Source organism: Mytilus californianus, unplaced genomic scaffold, assembly GCF_021869535.1.
Source record: "Mytilus californianus isolate M0D057914Y unplaced genomic scaffold, xbMytCali1.0.p SCAF_17, whole genome shotgun sequence".
Classification (NCBI taxonomy): Eukaryota; Metazoa; Mollusca; class Bivalvia; order Mytilida; family Mytilidae; genus Mytilus; species Mytilus californianus.
Genome location: NW_026262659.1, coordinates 5,136,841 through 5,158,036, shown reverse-complemented (window position 1 = coordinate 5,158,036; position 21,196 = coordinate 5,136,841). Strand labels below are relative to the sequence as shown.

Sequence of the window (21,196 nt, the reverse complement as noted above, 5' to 3'; positions counted from 1 at the left end):
ACCACGAAATCAAATATCCACGAAAATGCAAGTTTTCCTCAATCTACGAAAATTGATACCCGCGAAAATAAATGCATCCACAGTAACAAAAAACAAAGTCTTTGAATGCGTGTGTGCTATTTGTTAGTGTCCTTATAATCAATTAGTGTAATATTCAAAATCAGCTATATATTCTAATCTATTATATCATGCTTTATTTGTGTATTTTTCTACACCACAGAGTAAAATGTCTCATAAATATTTCAAGAGTTGAATGAATGACAGTTCCAAAAATTTGTATCGTTTTTTATGGACTGAATGTTCAGTATAATAAAACAAAGAGGCGAAAGAGGGTGTATTTCTGCTGTTTCACACACAGGGTTAAATCAGAAATATCCTTAAACCATATCTGGAAATTGAAAATCAAAAAGTTTAAATAATGTATGTAAAACATTTTTAACAATTTAATTACAAGTATCCATTAAAAGAAATTATTATTTTCGTCCTGTAAAAAGTGTTCTTCATATACATTGTTGTGATTAATTTTCGTAGAATTTGTCAAAATTGCAATTTTAAGCAATCTTTAGACATTGATAATTTGGTCTTATGGACAAAGTACACACACGACAAAGGGATTATAGTTAAGACGTTCATACTTTTTTAAAATTACCCTGGTTTGAAATAAATTCTTGAAAAAATGGCTCTCTCTATCATAATGTTTCTTAGTCAAGCACTGATTATTTCCAAATGATATCTATCAGATCATATGAAAAAGTCTTCAAAGTATGTGGACTTGAGGTTTTGATTAAAATTAATTTAATCATTCATAGTTAAAACAATATGAAAACTGTATTTTGTTTTGTTTTTAATCTGCATTTAAATTCAACACGTATTTTACCGAGGGCACAATTAATGCAAGATCGTGTATTCCTGAACGTTTGATGGCGTAGATGTATGAAATCTTCCCGTAGTACAGCCGCCAATAATGTGTGAAGGGAGGAATGATTTCATATAATATGATTATGCAATTTGGGGTTTGCTTTCAGAAACTGCAAGCATAAAGGAAGATAATTTGATTTTATGTATTTATACATTCCCGTGTCATCAAAGTATCAAAACAAAAATTCTTGTTAATAAGAACAGGATATTATTTTAAAAGAAGTCTCACGACTTTAAGAACACAAAATAAAATATGTACTTAATGTGGAAGGACAGTAATGAAGGAAAATTGACTGTACATTGAAACAATTTTATCTAAAATATCTAATTTGCTTTTTACCAGTTTGAACAATAGCTCTTACACCAAAAGGGGTCTGGATGGCTGAGTGGTCTAATAAGTTCTAAAGAGGAAATATATAGAGAACTGCGCATGATACGCCCGTCGCCCTTTTAGCTCGTTTTTTATGCTTTAAATGAATTTATATGATCAACTAGAAATACTGTGAGCTTGCTCAAATAGACCCCCCCCCCCCCCCAAAAAAAAAAAAAAAAATAAAAAAATAAAAAAAAAAAAAAAAAACACATACAGTGGTACCCATTGACACAAAACATGAATAATTTAGCACTATTAAGGCTACCTCAAGTTTAACAAAGTTTGTGGCCTTGATTTTTCACCTATACAGTTCAATCTTCTTTCCCACAACACCTTCTGGTTATGAACATCAATGAAAATGCTACCAAGAATCTTCAATCTTTCAAGGCATATTTTTGTAGCTGTCCCAATCTATCAAGGCGCATTTTTGCGCCTGTCCCAAGTCAGGAGCCTCTGGCCTTTGTTAGTCTTGTATGTTTTTTCTTAATATTTTAGTTCCTTTATATGTTTTGGAGTTTAGTGTGACGTCCATTTTCACTGAACCAGTACACAATTTTATTTAGGGGCCAGCTGAGGACCACCTCCAGGTGCGGGATTTTCTCGCTGCGTTGAAGACCATTGGTGGCCTTCGGCTGTTATCCGCTCTTTGGTCGGGTTGTTGTCTCTTTGACATATTCCCCATTTCCATTCTCAATTTTATATACATGATGATATCATTATATATTATAAAAATTCCATAACTCCACAATATCATATAATAACAAAATCTACTGTTTTTTGAAAGTTTGTCTTTAGTGTAAAAGTTTACAAATATTTCGAAGCTCCATACTATAATTTGAGTAAAAACACGTATATTAGATGCAAAATATCCTAAATTATGCACCTACAGTAAACTTTTAAATGCTAAACAGATGTACACAATTAAAATCTACCAACTTTACTGTAGGTGCATTATTTCTTCCAACAACAAAAACTGACAACATCGATATAGTCAATAGTGCTGACAATGGCGTTAAACAATAAATCAATCACCTAAACCAAAACGTTGCTGAACAGAGATTTATATTAGAAAATTTGAAAACCCCGTAGATTTATATAATGGTGATAAATGTAAAGGGGTCTTCTATTTATTTCTATTAACAAAAGGTCAAGGAACACTGCATGGAAACAAAGCGTCTACAGGACTTGTCATTTTTATATATAAAAAAACCACCACTAGACAAAAATTGAAAAATACACAATTCTAAAATTTCAGAAAAAATATTGTTTGAGAAAGGGACTTTTGGTCCTTTTCAGTAATATTTCAAACTGAGATGACCATCACATCCACTTTATTTTGGCTCGTAGTTGTCTCATTGGCAATTATACCACATCTCCTTATTTTCATATTGATACTATGAAACGCTATGCTTACTATTTGATAGTTTTCATCATTGCAGCAGAGATAGTAAACAGTAATGATACCTTAGGGCAATAAACCTACGTATTACTCACTTTTAGAAGAATGCTTATCATTGTATCTGGTACTGATTGTACTATTAAGAATAACTATCCTCTAATCACATAACTATTTATATGCATTATTAATAGAAAATTGTTATGTGGTCAGGACATTTTACAAATGTAATTCAAGCACAAATTGCTCAATACTTTTTGAATACAAAAATAAGGAGATGTCGTGTTGAACCTTGAACATGAGGAGTTGAAAATTCTTATAATTTTATATTTATGACGCTGCGACAAAATGTCCGTAGCGTATTGTTTTACCACAGTTCGTCTGTCCAACAAAGAGTATATGGTATGACCGGCTAGAAAAGGCCTAGCTTTAAGTTTTACTATATATTTATTTACAAATGTAAATTGTCAGTGCTTAATAAATGAATAAATATAGTGTTATTTTAGAGCATCTTCATACAACACTATTCTTGATGTGGATTTACCAACTGGCCAAGTTTTTTTTCAAAACCCATTATAGCGTTTATGGGTCTTCATCCTGACGACGATCTTAAGGTCTAGAAGACAAACGCTTCAATAACCCGAATTATTCAGTCGTTATATTTCGCTGCGCTACGATGGCTACATTATCAAAACAAAACAAAAACATAAACTAGAATATCAGACAGCCATATGAACTTCACATAAAACCGCAGTGAACTCAGAAATTCAGAAAGGGTACACAGTATTTACTTCACAACAGACTCATGTTGGTGTCCGATAAGTCATAATCGGTGCCAAGGATCAGTAGATTCCTCTTGTTCTTTATTTCAGGTTTATTGAGATAAAACTTTCTCACCAAATTTCAACTTACAAAACTCATGTGAAGGGCATCATCTATATAACGAAGTGTGAAAATAGATAACAAAACAAGCTTTTTTTTATTATTATTAACATGCTTAAAATCTGTCTTATACGAAAAAAAGGGACACGTCGGTGTGAAGGGAACACATTTAGGTCCATCTGGAATATCTATTTGTATCTTTTATATTGTAGACAAAAAATAATGGCATTACACACAAAATAAAACAAACAGTAAAATGCTCTTTAAAAGATGATCAAAAACGGTATAAGCAATATAACAACAAACCAGAGAATTGTCACATATTTCAAAGGAAATTAAGACTCTCTGGGATCTCCTTCAAATGAAAAAAACACGTCCTTCGAACGTCCTTCAAACAGAACAAAATATGGTGTCAGTTAAAAATGAAGCATCTTGATGAAAATAAAAATAAGAAGATGTGGTATGATTGCCAATGAGACAACTCTCCACCAAAGACCAAATGACGTTTAAGAAAAGTATATATAAATTGGTTTGTGGAAACATTTTTTTGATAAGAATTAACGCTGCTTTTAGAAGTTTCTAAAACAGTATATCAATATCTACGTTAGCTATCCCTTTTCTTGAACCAAAGTTGGGATATTGAAAAAGTATTTTAACTGTACAAAGAAGATTCTGTTGCCTTACAATTTATGAATTGATTTGATGACATTTATGCAAAATTGATGGATACCATTGATTTGCGTTCCCTCACCTTAAGGTGCAGTGTTTTTATGATTTTTGTTGATAATCAGGAGATAGAACCTATAGGTAACTGTTATCAATCATCAGATCGGGTTAAATGATAGAGGATTGTTAACTTTGTTTTTATTACTTGAGTGGATTTATCTTGTATATAAACATCATTGCGAATCACATGGTGACAGTTGATGGAATCAGTGGGGTATCAATAGAGGAGATCTACACCCACTACCTACGGTTAATCAACAGACGTTGCTTCAGATGCTTACATTTCTTTTGATAATTAAAAAAAAGATACATAGTTTTTAAACGAACATAAATAGTTTTTAAGCGGATAATCTTTCATTTACATTTTTTTTATAATTCAAAAAAGATTTATAGTATATAAACGGACAATTTTTCATTCACATTTCATTTAAGGCAATTAAACATAATCGAAAAATAACAGTTTAATGCTTGGAACTGAAAAAAAGAAACTGAAAATTGTGAAGTGATCATATTGAGCTTGTACCTTGCAATTCTTAATTGGACAACTTCATGGAACAATAATAATTAATTGTGCCGTTTCAATGATATTGATTTCGCATTATGAAATTTGACCGCATATTCATTTTTTGCTACAGTTTTCTTGTTTTATGTTTAGAAATTGGAGATTTTTCAATAACTCCCGAGAATATTGAAGAATTAAAAAATTTTGTTAATAATTTAATGAGCTGTAAAAAGATCGTTGGACTTGGACTTACTCTTGTTTACGACAATAAAGTAATATTTGCAGATGGATTCGGGATGGCAAACATTGAGAAACGTATTTCAGTTGACAAAAATTCTAAGTTTGCAATAGGATCTTTAACGAAAGCTTTTACAAGTACAATCATTGCTAAAGTGCTCAGTGAAAACACAAGGTAAGACATTCAGTATTATTTATTTTTTATGCTTAAAATGTCATGTAGTTTCATTTTATATAGTGCCCTAAAATGCATAATATATATATAACCATATTTTATTTAATTTAAATACCTTAATTTGAAAACTGACATTGGATAATCATAGATGTAGATGGATTTAATCGTAAGTACACCTAATGTTTCTTCACTAAGAAAACGATGAGGGTCTACGACCAAAGGATACATGGACAATTAGATGGTTGTTTAATGTAATTGATATTAGCTTCATTCACCACACGAAAACAACACAAACATTTGTGTTTTGTAAGACAGTACTCTTATTTTCTCTAGTAATTGTTTTCCAATATTTCGTCAGGCTCAATTTACACCTCGTTATACACATGTCAAACAAAAAAATCACAATGGTACATAAAAAACAGACTAGAATACGTATTGTTTACATTTTTGTTGTAACAATTTCTAAAACAGGTCTGTTATTGTTATAACATTCTATTATATTTATATTTTTATCCATTGTTCATTCAGCAGCCTCATTTTTATTGGTATAATAATCTACTGAATTTTTTAAATATTTTTTTTAAATGTTTTAAACACGAAAATTACAACTTTATAAAAGTAGCGATATTCAGCGTTTACCATCACCAGGAACGATGGAACCCATAACATCTGAAAGTCAATGATGTATAATTACTTAAATACTTCAGGGGCTTTCAAGAGCAAAATGAACCGGATACGAAAATACTCCTAGGGTCAACTTTGCCTGGAGGAGTTGGAACCTTAGTTTCTTAATAATGTCTAAAATTGTCAACGAGGAGTTTCATAAAACATTGTTATCATGTCAGGACCTAGAGACAGACTGCTGAGCTAGAAATACCCAAGAAACAAATAGTCCAAGAGCAGAGGTATCGACCAACTGCATGAAAATAAGAATAACACTTTATAAATTTGGTGCGTCCGTATCGTGTTTCGGTATCGTATCTACCTTTATCTGAATGCTATACTGCGACTTATTACCGTTTTGTACCTGTTATGAGCAACATGATGGGTGCAATGAGTGGATCAGAAACTGCTTACACTACCTAAGTATCTGTGTTTAACCTCTAGCTTTGTATCTGCTATGGGGTTCGCCTTATTTTCAAAACGGTATGATAATGTACATCAAAGAGACAATTGACAATATTTTATATTTGTGTAAATTTGTTTGTTAAGTTTACCCGGGTTGCCGTTCTTGGTCCACTGTGTTACCCCTTGGATTTTGTTGGGGTTTAAGTTGTTGCCATTTCTGTAGGTTTTTTTTTTGTGGAGTTTGGTGACTGATGCTTGTTAGTTCATTTATTTTCTTTCGGTTATGTGTTGTTCAGTGGCAAATGTTTTATTCTTTGTCTAAAACAGCAACAACGGATACCCGAATGAGTTATTGTAACAGTTTGTGCGCCGTAGCGCGGAACTCTTCTAAAATAGAGCTTCGGATTTTAAATTCCTATGCCGACCGGATGCTGCTGCATATACACACATTTAAAACAGCCAAATGAGACCGTCAAGATGGTCCTTACTTTCGGGCAGTAGTATTCCAGGTTGTAATGTATATACCTTAGTTATCCTTTAGAATAGAAGTAAACATGATTCATTACCAGCAGATAAAATACTTTGATAAAAATTAGAAGATGATCATGTATGATTACCATTGATACAACTAACAACGAAAGAGAAGTCAAGAATGCGAATATCGCGAAGATCTACCGTATGATTCCTGATGTTACTGCAATCATTTTATCATACAATAGTATATAATTTAGTTTTGTTATTTCTGTGGCTACGTTTTAGTTATCTCATATGTAATCTTATTTGATCGAATTAAGGGGGGAGCGCGATAATTGCTTTCATATAAATACAAATCCGTAATTTCCACTCGTGATAGGTTAAAGCTTTTAATTCACCCTTTTTCAAATGAATTGACTGATGTTTGTTTATAAGCAAGTATAATATTTTGAAAAAATTTCATCTCGGAAAACCTACAACCAAAAATGATAAATGAATGAATAGACTAACGAACAAACGAAACGGCCAGCGTCATGTTTATGTCTTAGGAGTAAGATATATGTTTTGATATTTTAAACTCGAACCGTTTTCAAGGTTACGCTATATTTTCCTTATATACTCAACAGAGCAAAGTTATTTCACTTCCATACCATCCGGAAACATTTACTAGATTAAAGACAGGCGGACCAGATAATACTAGATAATTAATAATAATCTAACATGTTAATTAAATTACGTTTAGTTTCTTTAAGTTAATGTTATTTCGAATATTATAGATGTCTTAAACAATGTAATTTAATCGACGATTGAATTCAGATGTAAAAAGTATCTTGTTGCTTTTGTAAAAGAACACGTGTATAATTTTACGAATGCATCTCTTGTGTTTGAAAATGAAGATGTGTTTTAAATGAGACAACTATCCATCAAAAATCATAGACAGAAGGAAAACAGTATGAACAAAGACAGGTCACCGATCGGCTTTCAACAACGAGTAAACCAAATACTAGTACCACAAAGTAAACTATGAAATATCACGGGATGATAAAATGTAAAACAATAAAAAATATGACACCTGATAATAATGAAAAATTGAATAGGACCTGGTTTATGATAAAAGATAAGATAAACGAAAACATCCATGACAAGCAAAACACCTGGATGACTGTATATGAAGCAGAATTCATGCATACCTTCTCAAAGACGGAAAGAAAAAATCATTTTACAAAGTACTTTAATTTCAGATATATTGATAATGTCGTGTCCCTCAATAACCCACATTTCAGTGCACTTGAGTGCTTGCATCTCATAAACATATAGTTTCCCAGTCTACTAGAAATTAGTATCCTATTCATTTTTTCACTATATTGAAACAGATGGCCGACTTCAAACTAGAATCTATGAACAAAATTGATGATTTCAACTTTCCAAACTTCTCATTCGAAATTCTCAACAGTGACATACTATCTACCCAATCGTATGGCGTTTATAATTAAAACATAACAATCTTTCATGATCGCACTTTACGAGCTATATCAACAGGTGTGTGCTCTTTTCATAAAAATGGTCCAACAGAGTTATGAGGAAAAACGATTGCAATTATCAACACTACACACTTTGCAGTCACCTGAACGAATTAATTGACCGATACGACGTGTCTATGTCTCTCTAGCGACATGTCTTTGTCTCTCTAGCGACATGTTTTCGCGGTTTTATATCGTTGTACCGGTTGTGTCCTATTCCAGATTGTGACATTTTGACAGAATGTGGATTCCAATGGCATGCGATGCATGCATAGCAGGAGATGTTTACCATGTCAATGCATTCGGTCTCCCTCCTTGCCTTTATTTGCATCTTCGTATTCCATTTACGCGATATAAACATCGGTAGACTATTTTTGCCTAAATTTTGTATAGACACATACAAAATGTGGTGGTGTTAAACACGTCTGTGAGCACTTAAACTTCCTCTAAGACCAGGACAGTTGCGTAATAACTTATACAAAGATGAAAAAATGGAATCAATACATCTGTGTTAAGCATAAAAACATGACAAAAGACCTAAAGTACCGTCATGCGAGTACTGGTCTTATATATTGCATGAAATTCATCTTTTCCGCAAATACTTAATCAAAAATACTTAACTCTTAGGTAAATTCAAAAACCAGGATGTCCATAAAACATGACAAACTCAAATGCTCGTTGGAACGAATGGAAAACAACTGTCATATTCCTAACATGGTACATGTATTTTCCAAAGAAAATGATGGGCTAAACCTGGTTTTATAGCTAGCTAAACCTCCCACTTGTATGGAAAGATACCCCGATCTTCTGTTAAATCTTCATATATATGTCCTTCATTGTATTAAAAAAATAAATGAGAATTCTTATGTTCAATTATAATGTTTTGGTGACATGAATCGCTTGGTTAACCTTCACCAATACAGTTATATATGACAAAACGATGATGTATACGATATATCAGCTTATTTGATTATATTTTCAACATGGAAAATAGAAATAAAGATCAAGACAGACAAAAATGTCCTAATATATTTATGCTCCTTATCAAGTGTTTTTCTATTCAAAAGTATGATTTTTAAAAGTATGTACACTCCTTTGGCAAACAAAATTGAATCTTTGCTTCCTTCGAAACATCTTGATGTGACATTTATTGAAGAAGTTATTACTAGGAAAACCTGACAAATACTTCCTTTGAAAACCAATATTGCCATTTTTATTTTCAAAGTAATTTACTGATTAATTTTTCTTTTCTGGTTTCCTTGTAAGATAATTATCATTATGTCTAACACATCGGGATCTATCGGGGGCAATCCATCGTGATCTATCGGGAGATCCATTCATAGAAATTATACTTTAGAGAATTACTTTTACATCCATAGTGTTGATTTTATGGTAACCGTTAAGTAGATAGTTATAAAAAAAATTTGAATTAAAAGTCGTCTCGTCAATAGGATGGTAATATTTTATATGCCACTGTACAGATACAAGAATATTATAACTGATGCTAAATCTGCAGTCATATTATAATATGTGATTGTTTTTGGACGCAAAATTGCTTTAAAAAATGTTAAACAAATATATTGAAGTAAATAAAACTGATGAATGAAAGATTTCTTTTTTCTATAATTTTCAGTCTATCTCAGCGATGCATATCCAATCTCTATCATTATTTACACTTTCACAAATAGGTGAAATCACCCTTTTAGTGTACCTTTTTAACATATTATGTTCTTTTAGATGTTTGAAGTTTCTCGCAATAATTCATTACTGTTAAGATTAAACGCTTGAGGTCGACAGACCTGTTCTGTACAGTTTTTAAAGACGTTTTACATCGGCCCAGAGATCAAAAATAAAGGCAACAGTAGTATACCGCTGTTCGAAATTCATAAATCGATTGAGAAAAAAACAAATCCGGGTTACAAACTAAAACTGAGGGAAACACATCAAATATAAGAGGAGAACTACGACACAACAGACACACATTAAAATGTAACACACACAGAAACGAACTATAATATAACAATGGCCATTTTTCTGACTTGGTACAGAACTTTTTAAGAAAAAAATGACAATTAATTTCAATATCTAACTACTACTGAATATGATTGAAAAAAGATATTTAAGATTTACAAATATAGCTATGCTACCGTAGGTATGCAGATATTTATAGGTAATTAAGATTTCAAAATATTTTTTAGAAGAACTTTGGCTTTTGGTCAGAAATTACGATTGCTATCAACTTGTATCTGTTAAACCCATATTCAATGGGTGATTGTCGATGCAAAAACTGCAAAACACAAAAGATTTTAAGAAATATAAAAAACACTTTAAAGGGGAGAATTTACCAAGTGGCAATTATTATTACCATAAATCGAATTAAATTAGGCAACACCATGCCCCCTCTCCCCTCAAGAAAAAAACGATGAATACACCTAAGTTCACAAAATACTACACAGAAAATTAAAAACTGAGCAACATGAACCCTACCAAAAAAAACCTATGGACCAAATACAATATTGGTAATGAGTTTGATAAATCATATGAATTATCCTGTATAGATAAGCGAAGGAACCACCTATATAAGAATAGCATGTTGTCTATAATACAAAACATATCAATCCTGGACACAGTGTTAATAGTGTCACGATGGCATTTCTTTCCTACTGAAACACACCATTGATAAGTTTATCTAATACTAATAGATTTATCAAAGAGGTTAATTACTCGATTAAGGTTAATCTAATGATTACATTAAATGGGAACTTGATGATCAGTATAAAAACTATCTTTATTTGTTGGAATTCGTGAAATGCATTTATACTAATTTTCATGTTTGTAGATTAGGATGTTTTGGATACGTGGTTTATCTTGATTGTCAAATGTACTATCAACTGCAACACATTTTTTGTTGGCGTCTTAGTTAGATTTATTTGTATGTGTGTTAAAATTTTTTAGACAGTTGTGATGTATTTTTACACAATTTTGGCTGCTGGATCCCAATTATTGTCACATTTACCTGTTATGTCTGTTTGGGTTTGTCAATATAACGGAATTATAAACAACTATCATACAAGTGGGAGGTTAGGCTAGTTATTAACCAGGTTTAACCCACCATTTTCTTCGGAAGATGCCTATACCAAGTCAGGAATATGACAGTTGTTTCTCACTCGTTTGATTTTGTCATTTTTTTTGTAGACTTTCTCTTTTTTAATTTACCATGGAGTTCGGTATTTTTGTTATACATTTTTGTTTGTCTTGTTTTTGTTTTTTTTTTGTGGTTTTTTTTCAAGACAAAACAAAATCCAGACGAGAACGACAGCACTATATTCATTAATTTTTTATGGAAAATATTTCGTTTGATCCGCTTGCGTATCGAAACTTAAACATGACAGACTAGCAGATACATAAAACAACACGATATAATTTCATTGCATGCTCTAGGAAAAAACCTGGCCTCGTTTAACAAAAACATCTTACGACAAAAATTGAGAGTAAGTCAAGGACAATTCTATATACTTACGATCAATTTTAGTGGTAAGAGTTTTAGTGAAACGCAGGTCAGACGGATATAATCAATATTTAGTGAAAATTGAAAGCACGAGAAACCAGCAGACTTATTTCAGTTTATTCACAACTTTTTTCCAAGGTACCCTTTGTTTCTCATTTTTAAGGTACCATACATTTAAAATACACTTCTGGCAAAATGTGTTAATTTCTTGTTATTTTGCAGCACTATTCGTGAAATTTAACGTTCATTTCTTCTATACATTTTATATGCAAACTTTCTTTCCTACTGTTATTTAACTATTAAATGAAAATGTTTTGAAAATTTTGATTTCAGATACAATTGGGATACACCAATAAAAGATATTCTTGGGGACGAGTTTAGATTATTTGACGGTGTAAGAACAGACAACGTTAATCTTCGTGATCTCTTAGGACACAAAGTAGGTGTTCCCGGATACTTTGAACCTTTACTGGTTGGCTTTCCTGAAAATACATCTAGAGAAGATTTCATCAAGTAAGATGTGCAGATTTATTTTATTTTCTATACTCCTGTGATGGAAAGGGTATAAATGGAAGTCGTTTATGGCTATAGTAAAAACAATTATGTCGCAAGTACGCGTTTTGTTTCGTTTTGGCCCTAACCGGCTTCCGTAATATTTCAATGTTTGTATTTGTTATACTAAGCAAGATTATTCATTGTTTCCATTGATTATGCTCAATATGAATACATTATTCGGTGAGATAATTGAGAACAGATAAAACATAACGAACCTATCTATGAAAGAAGGAAGAAGTGCTGGGGAGGCAAAACTAAAATGAGCAACAATGCAAAGGTACATGAAACAGGAAAAAAAAACCAGGACAGCTCACGGACAAACAACAAAAGACGAACATAATATAAGAACAGAGAACATTTGATGCTATCGTTCTGAATGTCCTCAGTGAAAATATGATTAAAACGAGACGGGCGTCTCAAATCATGCCATATGTTAACTTCCAGAGCTTCTGATATTTCTTTCAATCTGCGGAAAATTATCTCTCTATCTTTTTTTCAATGTCAATAATTTTCTTAATCGCGATTTAATGGATAAATATGATTATATGTGTTATTTCAGTCGATTCTTATATGGAATGAAGTTCCTTAAAAATATTGTTTTATGAACTTAATTAACTTATTACGCCAAGCCCATTTTCATTTGCATCTAATACAATTTCTAGATATTTTAATACCTTTGCTACAGTTTGCTGTAAAATTCGATAGTTGTAGAAAAGGATTTACTGAAGTTATTATTAAGTGTGTACCAGCCCGACACGATATTTATTACGCAGATTCAATATCAGAAGCTCTTGAAGTGAACATATGGCATGATTTGCGACGCCCGTCTCGTTTTAATCATATTTTTACTGAGGACATTTTTCTCCTGATGCCAATATTTACCTATAAAAAGTCCTTGCCATGAGAGAATTTTTCTTAGTATTAAATTTTTGCATTGCTTTTATTCAAAATATAAGGATAAAATTGAAATGTAGCAACTCATAATATTAAATAAAATTAATATCTAACATGTTATATACAGATTAAAGTCTCGTCTCTCAACAATGTTTATGTAGTATCCAAGATTGTGTGTACAAGTTATTAACATTTTGCAAACCTCTTAACATACTTGGAATCTAAAAGCACACTGTCATTGATATAAGTTGTCACTGTCATATGTGTATGACTTCATGCTACAACCTTACAAATAACATTTATACAATGCTTCTATAAGTCGGACTTTGTAAATAAAGACGATTCACAAACCCAACCTCTTTTGGGGAGATATTTAATATTCATAGATATTTTGTTTTGTTTATTATCAAATAGTCCGTTTCTATGTATGTTGGCGTTTGTTTTTGTAGCAGTTCTGTGTTTATGTTGTTCCGTTGTTGATGTGTTTTCCTCGGTTTTGGTTTGTGACCCAATATTTGTTTCAGTTAAATTGATTAATGACTGTTGAACAGCTGTATAGCTGGAACCAGTGGGTAACCAGATATGATCTCCATGTTTCATCTCATAGAGATGCAACTTGGGAATTTTACCTGTATAAATACTGTTGGATAGAGGACAAATTGAATTCTCGTGAAGAGTCAGAGTAAAAGGAGGCGTAGTACAGAATGAATTTTAGTTATTAGTTTAAACTCGTAGAGGTTAAAGGCATTTAAATGCTGAAAATATGCCGCACAATCCTATGTTTTGACATTTCAAAAAATAGTAGTGTATATCAACTTTCCATTCTAGGATATGCTTTTTAAGAAACTTCATGGTAAAAGTGGCACAATTTTAGCCATAAAAGGAGTTCCTATGGAAAATTGCATGGGCTATATTTACAGGCTTAAAAATTAACTTATATCACACGGTAAAAGAAGGTCAACATCAACATTCAGATATCTTCCACAAAAATATATAAAAATTTTAATTTATATAACATAACAACTTGTACACAACATAAACATGTTAAAATAAAATGTATGCATGGCATTGCAAGCCGTTCTATATAAAATTATCATAGACTATATAACATTAACTTTTGATATTATTTAACAGAAATATACAATATCAACCGCCAGTAGCACCGATCAGAACGAAGTTTATATACAGCAATTATTTCTATGCCCTTGCTGGATATGTGGCAGAGAAAATAACAGGACGTTCGTGGGAGCATCTCGTCCAAGAATATTTATTTAACCCATTATGTATGAAAAATAGTGGGTTTGTTGATCACATTTCCTCGTTCGACGAATTCGCCTTAGGATATTCTTATATAAAGGAGACTCCAGTCAAATTAAAAGAAGAGTTGTTATAGTAAGTGTTATCAATTTAGATATTTGAGCAATTTACCTTGACCTCTAAATCTCTAGTAAATTCTTTAGATATTCTTATTTCTTATAGTTGCAAGATTTAATTCACATTTACATTTATTCAACATCCTAAATGATATCAGACTTTACCTTACATAGCTTGATGGTCGCTATTGATACAATCCATTTCTGTAAATTGACTGTTAATAATATGTTAAATTGATTAGAACACTTAGGTTCCTCCCCCCTCCCCACCTTCCCAGATACATGTTCCTTAACATCGTACTTTTTTTGTTCCAATCATTTTGATTCGACATTCAAGAGCCACTGATCGGAGTCTCATGTATACACAAGAAAAGACACTATATTAGTCCCTTACGAATATTGTTAAAGTGGTAATATAAACATATATCACAATTTTTCAATTGTGACCAAGATAAATATACTATATACACAAACAAACAAATAAAATTTCCAAAAATCAAGCAATACAGATGAAACAATTAGAAGAATGAATTGGTAGCATAAAAAACACCTTAATAATTGGTACTCATATAAATTGCTATTACATTTTATTTCTAATTCTTTTTAAAAACATGTTCATACTATATGACACACTGATAACATTTTGCGCTTAAGTTCAGTGTTGCATGGATTTCAGCTGTTATCTTCGGTAATGAACTTATTTCTAGGTGCAACATGGTTGAAAATATGAATATATAATGAATCTCGTCCCCAACAGTATCCCTGCAAAGACGACAAATTATGTTCTCTGTAGGAATACTTGTTTCAATTGGAACTGTATGTATAAACATCTCAGTAAAAATACAAACGTTACGAATAACAGCTGAGGAAATCGCGCGAACTCCAAAAGGAAGTTTTCCATCTGTGTCAATATCAAGGAAAAGATCAAGATATGAAGCAGACCTTCTTGTTTCGGTAGCATCGTTAATCTCATGTTTACCGGGATATATTTTATGCAAGCATTCTATAGAATAAGGTTTATTGAGTGACAGGATATCATTAATATATCTGAAAGTAAAATTAAAGAGCTATCCATCTCGTATATCCAGTGAACGTGAGATGTATAGTACTTCCGAAACAAGACCCATTGTTTCATATCTTGATCTGTTCCCCGGAATTGTTACAGACTAGAATCCGTAACAAACATGATGATTTCAACTTCCCATTTCTGAGCAGTAACATACTTTCTGTCCCATCGTACGGCGTTTACAGATCTCCATTGATACGTTACGCTCGTACATGTTCGCGATTAAAGCGGAAGGCTTTGCCATTAAAGCGGGAGGTTTGGCTAGCCACCAAACCAGGTTCTTAAAATGTCCTGTACCAAGTCAGGAAATGGCTATTGTTATCTTATAGTTCGTTTCTGTGTGTGTTCCATTTTGGTGTTTCTGTTGTGTCTTTGTTCTCCTCTTATATTTGATGTGTTTCCCTCAGTTTTAGTTTGTAACCCGGATTTGTTTTTTCTCAGTCGATTTATGAATTTCGAACAGCGATATACTACTGTTGCCTTTATTTTGCAATATACGGACTTTATTAGAAGGGGGTATGCTCCTTAGACAAAAAAAAATGTTCCAACACAGTCTTGAAAAGAAGAACGACTTAAATCGACACTTAATATGTTTTACGGTTAACATTATGAATAAGTTGCCCGACACGATATGTCTGTGCCTCAACATTTCCAGAAACCAGAATAGTCGTCTTGTCTCTTATTTAGCAGGAGACGCGTACCCTGTCGACACACCTGGTATCGCTTCTTTTGTTAACTTGATTTGTCGTCTTTATCGATTTGTGAATTTTGAATATTGTTTTATTTATTTGGTACAGACACAAATTGAGGTGGACTTACTTGTTTTACGTTGGCAAAAAACTACATGTTATCTTACAATTCATCATCACCTTCGTTTCCAGTCGAGTTTAAATATGAATAGCAAGTTAAAATGGTTTGATCCACATTTACTATATATATATACAATACATAAAAAAAGGGCTATCACCTATACCCGAAAACTCCTAAAACGACATACAAATAACGATAAACAGCAAACACACTACCGTCTCTATTTGCTATTAAACTGACCAAATTGACGTGTTTTGATAAACCACGTGTTGCTTAAATGTTTTGTGTGATGTCCAGCCAAATATATTCGAAATATTGCACTCGGCATTATTCGTTAAATAATTAGAGAAGCAGATTCTTCCACTTTATCCTGTTTAAAACGAGACTTATCCAATCTCGAATGTTAAAAAAATGAATTGTAAATAAACTCATAATAGATACCAGAATTAAAATTTGGTACGCCAGACGCGCGTTTTGTCTTCAAAAGACTCATCAGTGACGCTCGAATAAAAAATATTAAAAAGGCAAAATAAAGTACGAAGTTAAACAGCATTGAGGACCAAAAATTCCGAAAGTTTTTGCCAAATAAAGCTAAGGTAATCTATTACTGCGGTAAAAAATAATTTAAAAAAAAAAAAAAAATTGACAGTTCATTCATAATTATAACCATATCGATGATAATCTATGCCAAGACAGAAGAGCCTATCAATTCACAGTTTGATAAGTTAAAAATTTTGTATGATTTGTGATATAATCTATTTTTTTATGATTTTTGCAGTACATCATAACCTTCAGACCAAGATGGATATGTGTATATTTTATTAATCTTAACGGATGTTCATCTTTTATGTGTTGTATTTTAGTACATCATCACCTTCGGGTCCAGCCGGTTCTATATATTCCACACCAAAAGACATGGGAGAATGGATATTGTTGCATCTTAATACAGGCAAAGATTCGAGTGGACACAATCTAGTGGACAATGCTACATTAAAAGAGACATATCGGGGTCAAATGGCGACTCCATTATTTGGCAATTTGTTTAAACCAGGATTCCCAATATCTGATGTTGTTATCTCTTACAATATGGGATGGTTATCATCAGTGTATCGAGGTATGTATCAATTTTATGTATACATTCAGGACAAACAACTAAAATACAAACAACAGTCCACAAAAAAAAACAAGATTGAGCAACACGAAACCGACCCAAAACCATGAATGATCTAAGGTGATACAGAAAGGTCAGCATTTCCTACTACTATTGATTGGCAATAAGATTAGTAGCTCTTCTTAAAGCTTATATATAGGATATGATGGTACGAATGAACTGGTAATATGTCTGTAAGGCAGACACCATGTAAAGCATCAACACAAACAGGAACAAATATGTCCATACTGTATATTTACAGTTTTTATTACTACTTGGTTGGTAGTTCTCCTGATAGACTGTCAGTCCTCGAGGGTTATATCCTCTAAGCAGCCATCATTTTTATCTAAATAAATTGTGTATGCTTTTTATCAGCTTATATAACATTTTATCATGCGTAAACAAGCTTTCAAATTTTTCAGGTAAAGTTTTGCATGATTTAAATTAAATATTTTCATCGTAAGTTTTCTTCAATATAACTCTGTTTGTTTGGTATTATGAAATCAAGAAACTGCGACAAATCTTAAGCAAACAAAAAGTTAAGACTGACTCATGAACAAACTCATCAAAAATACCATGCTTCAAATTTTGTACTCCAGACACGTGTTTCGTCCACAAAAGACTCGTCAGTGACGCTCGAATCAAAAAGTTTTTGTATTATGATCCTCCATAGGTATTGCTGTTGGAGTAAAATAAGGTTTCAAAGTGAAATTGGAATAAATATCAGTATAACAAAAAAGTTAAATACAATAACACAAGTATCCAGTTAATTACCTGTGTTTTCTGTGCACGCGTTTTCAGAATACTAATTGCATTGTATTTCTGTTGACTCTAAACATACTATAAGTACACAGGTGTCATGCAAATGTAAATTATTAATTTTGAAAGTGTGTACCTGTTATATAAATTTTTGAAACAAGAGATATTCTGAACAAGTTGTTACTATCATATCCAATGAATTGAAAATGTTTTGCCAGTTAAATGAGGAGAAAAAGTTCTTCTATATGTTTAATAATGAGATATTTTATATTTTGTGAGTAAATTCTTATATGATCATTTGTGTTAAATTTGATATAAATTCTGATCTAAGATATGTGCATGTATGTGTATTAATTTTACAATATGTACAAGAAAAAGAGTAATCCCCGGGAGCCTTTCGAAATTATAGTAAAAACGTACGGTAACGATTTATTTTCATGTCTACGCAACGTGCTTTGCAATCACCTTCTCAGCAGTAAATTTGATATAAAGCAATGTTTGTTATTCTATTTAGAACTAAGATTGAAATTGGGACATACTAAATCATGTATTTAAACCATGCCAGTACTGAAACAAAAGGTACTAGGTACGTCAAGGAACACCAGCAGCACTACCGATCAAATGATAGTAAAACATATCATACCGATTGTTCATTCTTACAACATGTTCTTTAATATACCTCACCAGGTACGCTTGCGACCAAAACTGAAAAATAAAACCAAAAGCGAGCATTGCATGACGAAGTTTCTACGTTAGTAACTAATTTTCATTTCAGGATACAGACGACTGTGGCACTCAGGTGGTATTGTTGGTTATTCGTCACTTCTTTGGTTGTTTCCAGATAAGAAAGTGGGCATATATGCTTCGATGACAGGTTCGAAATCTAACGGGAACAGTGAAGCAATCAAAACTATATTAAGTAGATCTGCCGATATGTTGCTTGGTCTTGAACCCTGGTTAAATGATTCAACTGCGTGTTCATTTCCAGAACCGTGGATTAAGAAAACTCCTGTTGTATATCCGCTTGACGAAATAGTACCTGAACCTTTCTGGAACATTTCAACACAGCAAGATGATTATGTAGGTTTTTACTGTAACCCAGCTTTCGGCATGATGAAAATACAAAAACAAAATTTACAATTAGTAATGCGATATGGAAGATTTGGTAAGATGAAATTGTATCCTATAACTGAGACAGCATTTGATGTACGATATATAGAAGCATTGTGGTTTGTTACAAATTCTGATGACAATGTCACACCTGTTCGTATAACCTTCGGTTCAGATTTTAACTCGTTGGTGTATCCCATTGATAGATTGTATAGTAATACTACTTTTAGTAGAAATTGCAATGTTAACGTCGATAGCTCACATCTTCAGGGAAATGGTGGCAATATTATGCATTTTATACACGATACAAGGAGCTACCTCAAATCGTATCTACTCATGTTGAATTTGTTTGTAATCTTATTTATACAATGCCAATAAAATATATTTATATATATATGAATAAACTATATTTCAGTTACAAAAGCTTTATTTGAGAGTAATTTTTATTTTGATCTACAAACGTCTTGTACAGCAAAGGTCAAAGTTTATTAAGACTACCTTTTGGCCCCTTGAATTCGAAAATCAAATAAATATTATTCATCAGTTCTGATCAATTATATTTTGATTTTGTTAAACGGTGTTGTGACCTTTCATGAATCAGAGACAACAGTAATTTACTGATGATCAATATCATAAATCCATTGAAAAGATACAAATCAAGGTAAAAACAAAAACTGAAGGAATTGCAAAAAGAATTTCAAAAAGAGGCTATACCGGACGCGACGACATGATAATCTATGGATACACCAGCCGTCTTACGAATCCACACTCTGTCAAAATGTCAAAATCGGGAATGGACACAGTTATTTAAGTTACCGATCAGACGACTATTCTGATATCTAACGATCTAAGACCACGAACTAGTCGCTAATGAGTTTAGTTACAGACATATCGTATTGGTCAACTAATTAGTGATGGTGACAGTAAAACTTTTGTTGTGTCGATATCAGTCGTTTTTCCGCATAACTCTGATTGAACAGGTTTTGTTTCAGAAGCACACCCTTGATAATGAAGACCGCATAATGTTAACACGAGTGTAAACGTAACGAGTTCCAAGTGGTGAAGTTGGAATCTTCCCTTCGAAAATTTTACAGACGCCATCACGAGTTGGTTGACCGTTATGGTATAGAACCCGGTCAGAAAGAGCATACAAGAAAGTAGTACATATTTTAAACAAAATGGTTCCTACCAAGCTACACCTTTGTTAATAAGTAAAATACTTGGATAGTTGTTGTATCAAATGAAAGCTTAAGGACTTGGGATCACTGTAGAACCCTTGAAAGTTTCTTTTCAATAATAAAAAAATATATGTGAAATTATGATAGGAGGGCACATTTGGCCTATTGTGCAGATCAGAAGTACCGGTTTTTGTACTACCAAACTTCCGGGAACCAATGTGCTCTAATATGCAATTAAAGTTATGTTGTGTTTTTCAGCACAATAAACTCATCATAGATACCAGGATTGGAATTTTATATTTACGCCAGACGCGCGTTTCGTCTACAAAAGACTCATAAGTGACGCTCGAATAAAAAATGTTAAAAAGGCCAAATATAGTACGAAGTTGAAGAGCATTGAGGACCAAAAATTCCCAAAAGTCTTGCCAAATACAGCCAAGGCAATCTATTCCTAAGGTAGAAAAGCCTTAGTATTTCAAAAGCCCAAAGTTTTGTTAACAGTTAATTTTATAATTAAGACCA

The 21,196-nt window shown here is 32.3% G+C and overlaps 1 protein-coding gene across 1 annotated transcript; it reads left to right on the top strand.

Annotated features, from left to right (window-relative positions):
- The first annotated feature begins 4,853 nt into the window (after positions 1–4,853).
- On the top strand, positions 4,854–19,914 carry LOC127726438 (uncharacterized). Its single transcript, XM_052233817.1, has 5 exons — positions 4,854–5,209; positions 12,113–12,292; positions 14,363–14,620; positions 17,341–17,591; positions 19,162–19,914. Exons 1-5 carry the CDS (start codon positions 4,896–4,898, stop codon positions 19,872–19,874), a joined length of 1,716 nt encoding a protein of 571 aa, XP_052089777.1. The 5' UTR covers positions 4,854–4,895; the 3' UTR covers positions 19,875–19,914.
- Positions 19,915–21,196: the final 1,282 nt, after the last annotated feature.

Coding starts and splice junctions, on each gene's coding strand:
- LOC127726438 (XM_052233817.1), top strand. CDS start 4,896: ATGAAATTTGACCGCATATTCATTTTTTGCTACAGTTTTCTTGTTTTA. Junction 12,293..14,362: donor TCTAGAGAAGATTTCATCAA/GTAAGATGTGCA, acceptor ATTATTTAACAG/AAATATACAATATCAACCGC. Junction 17,592..19,161: donor GTTATCATCAGTGTATCGAG/GTATGTATCAAT, acceptor TTTTCATTTCAG/GATACAGACGACTGTGGCAC.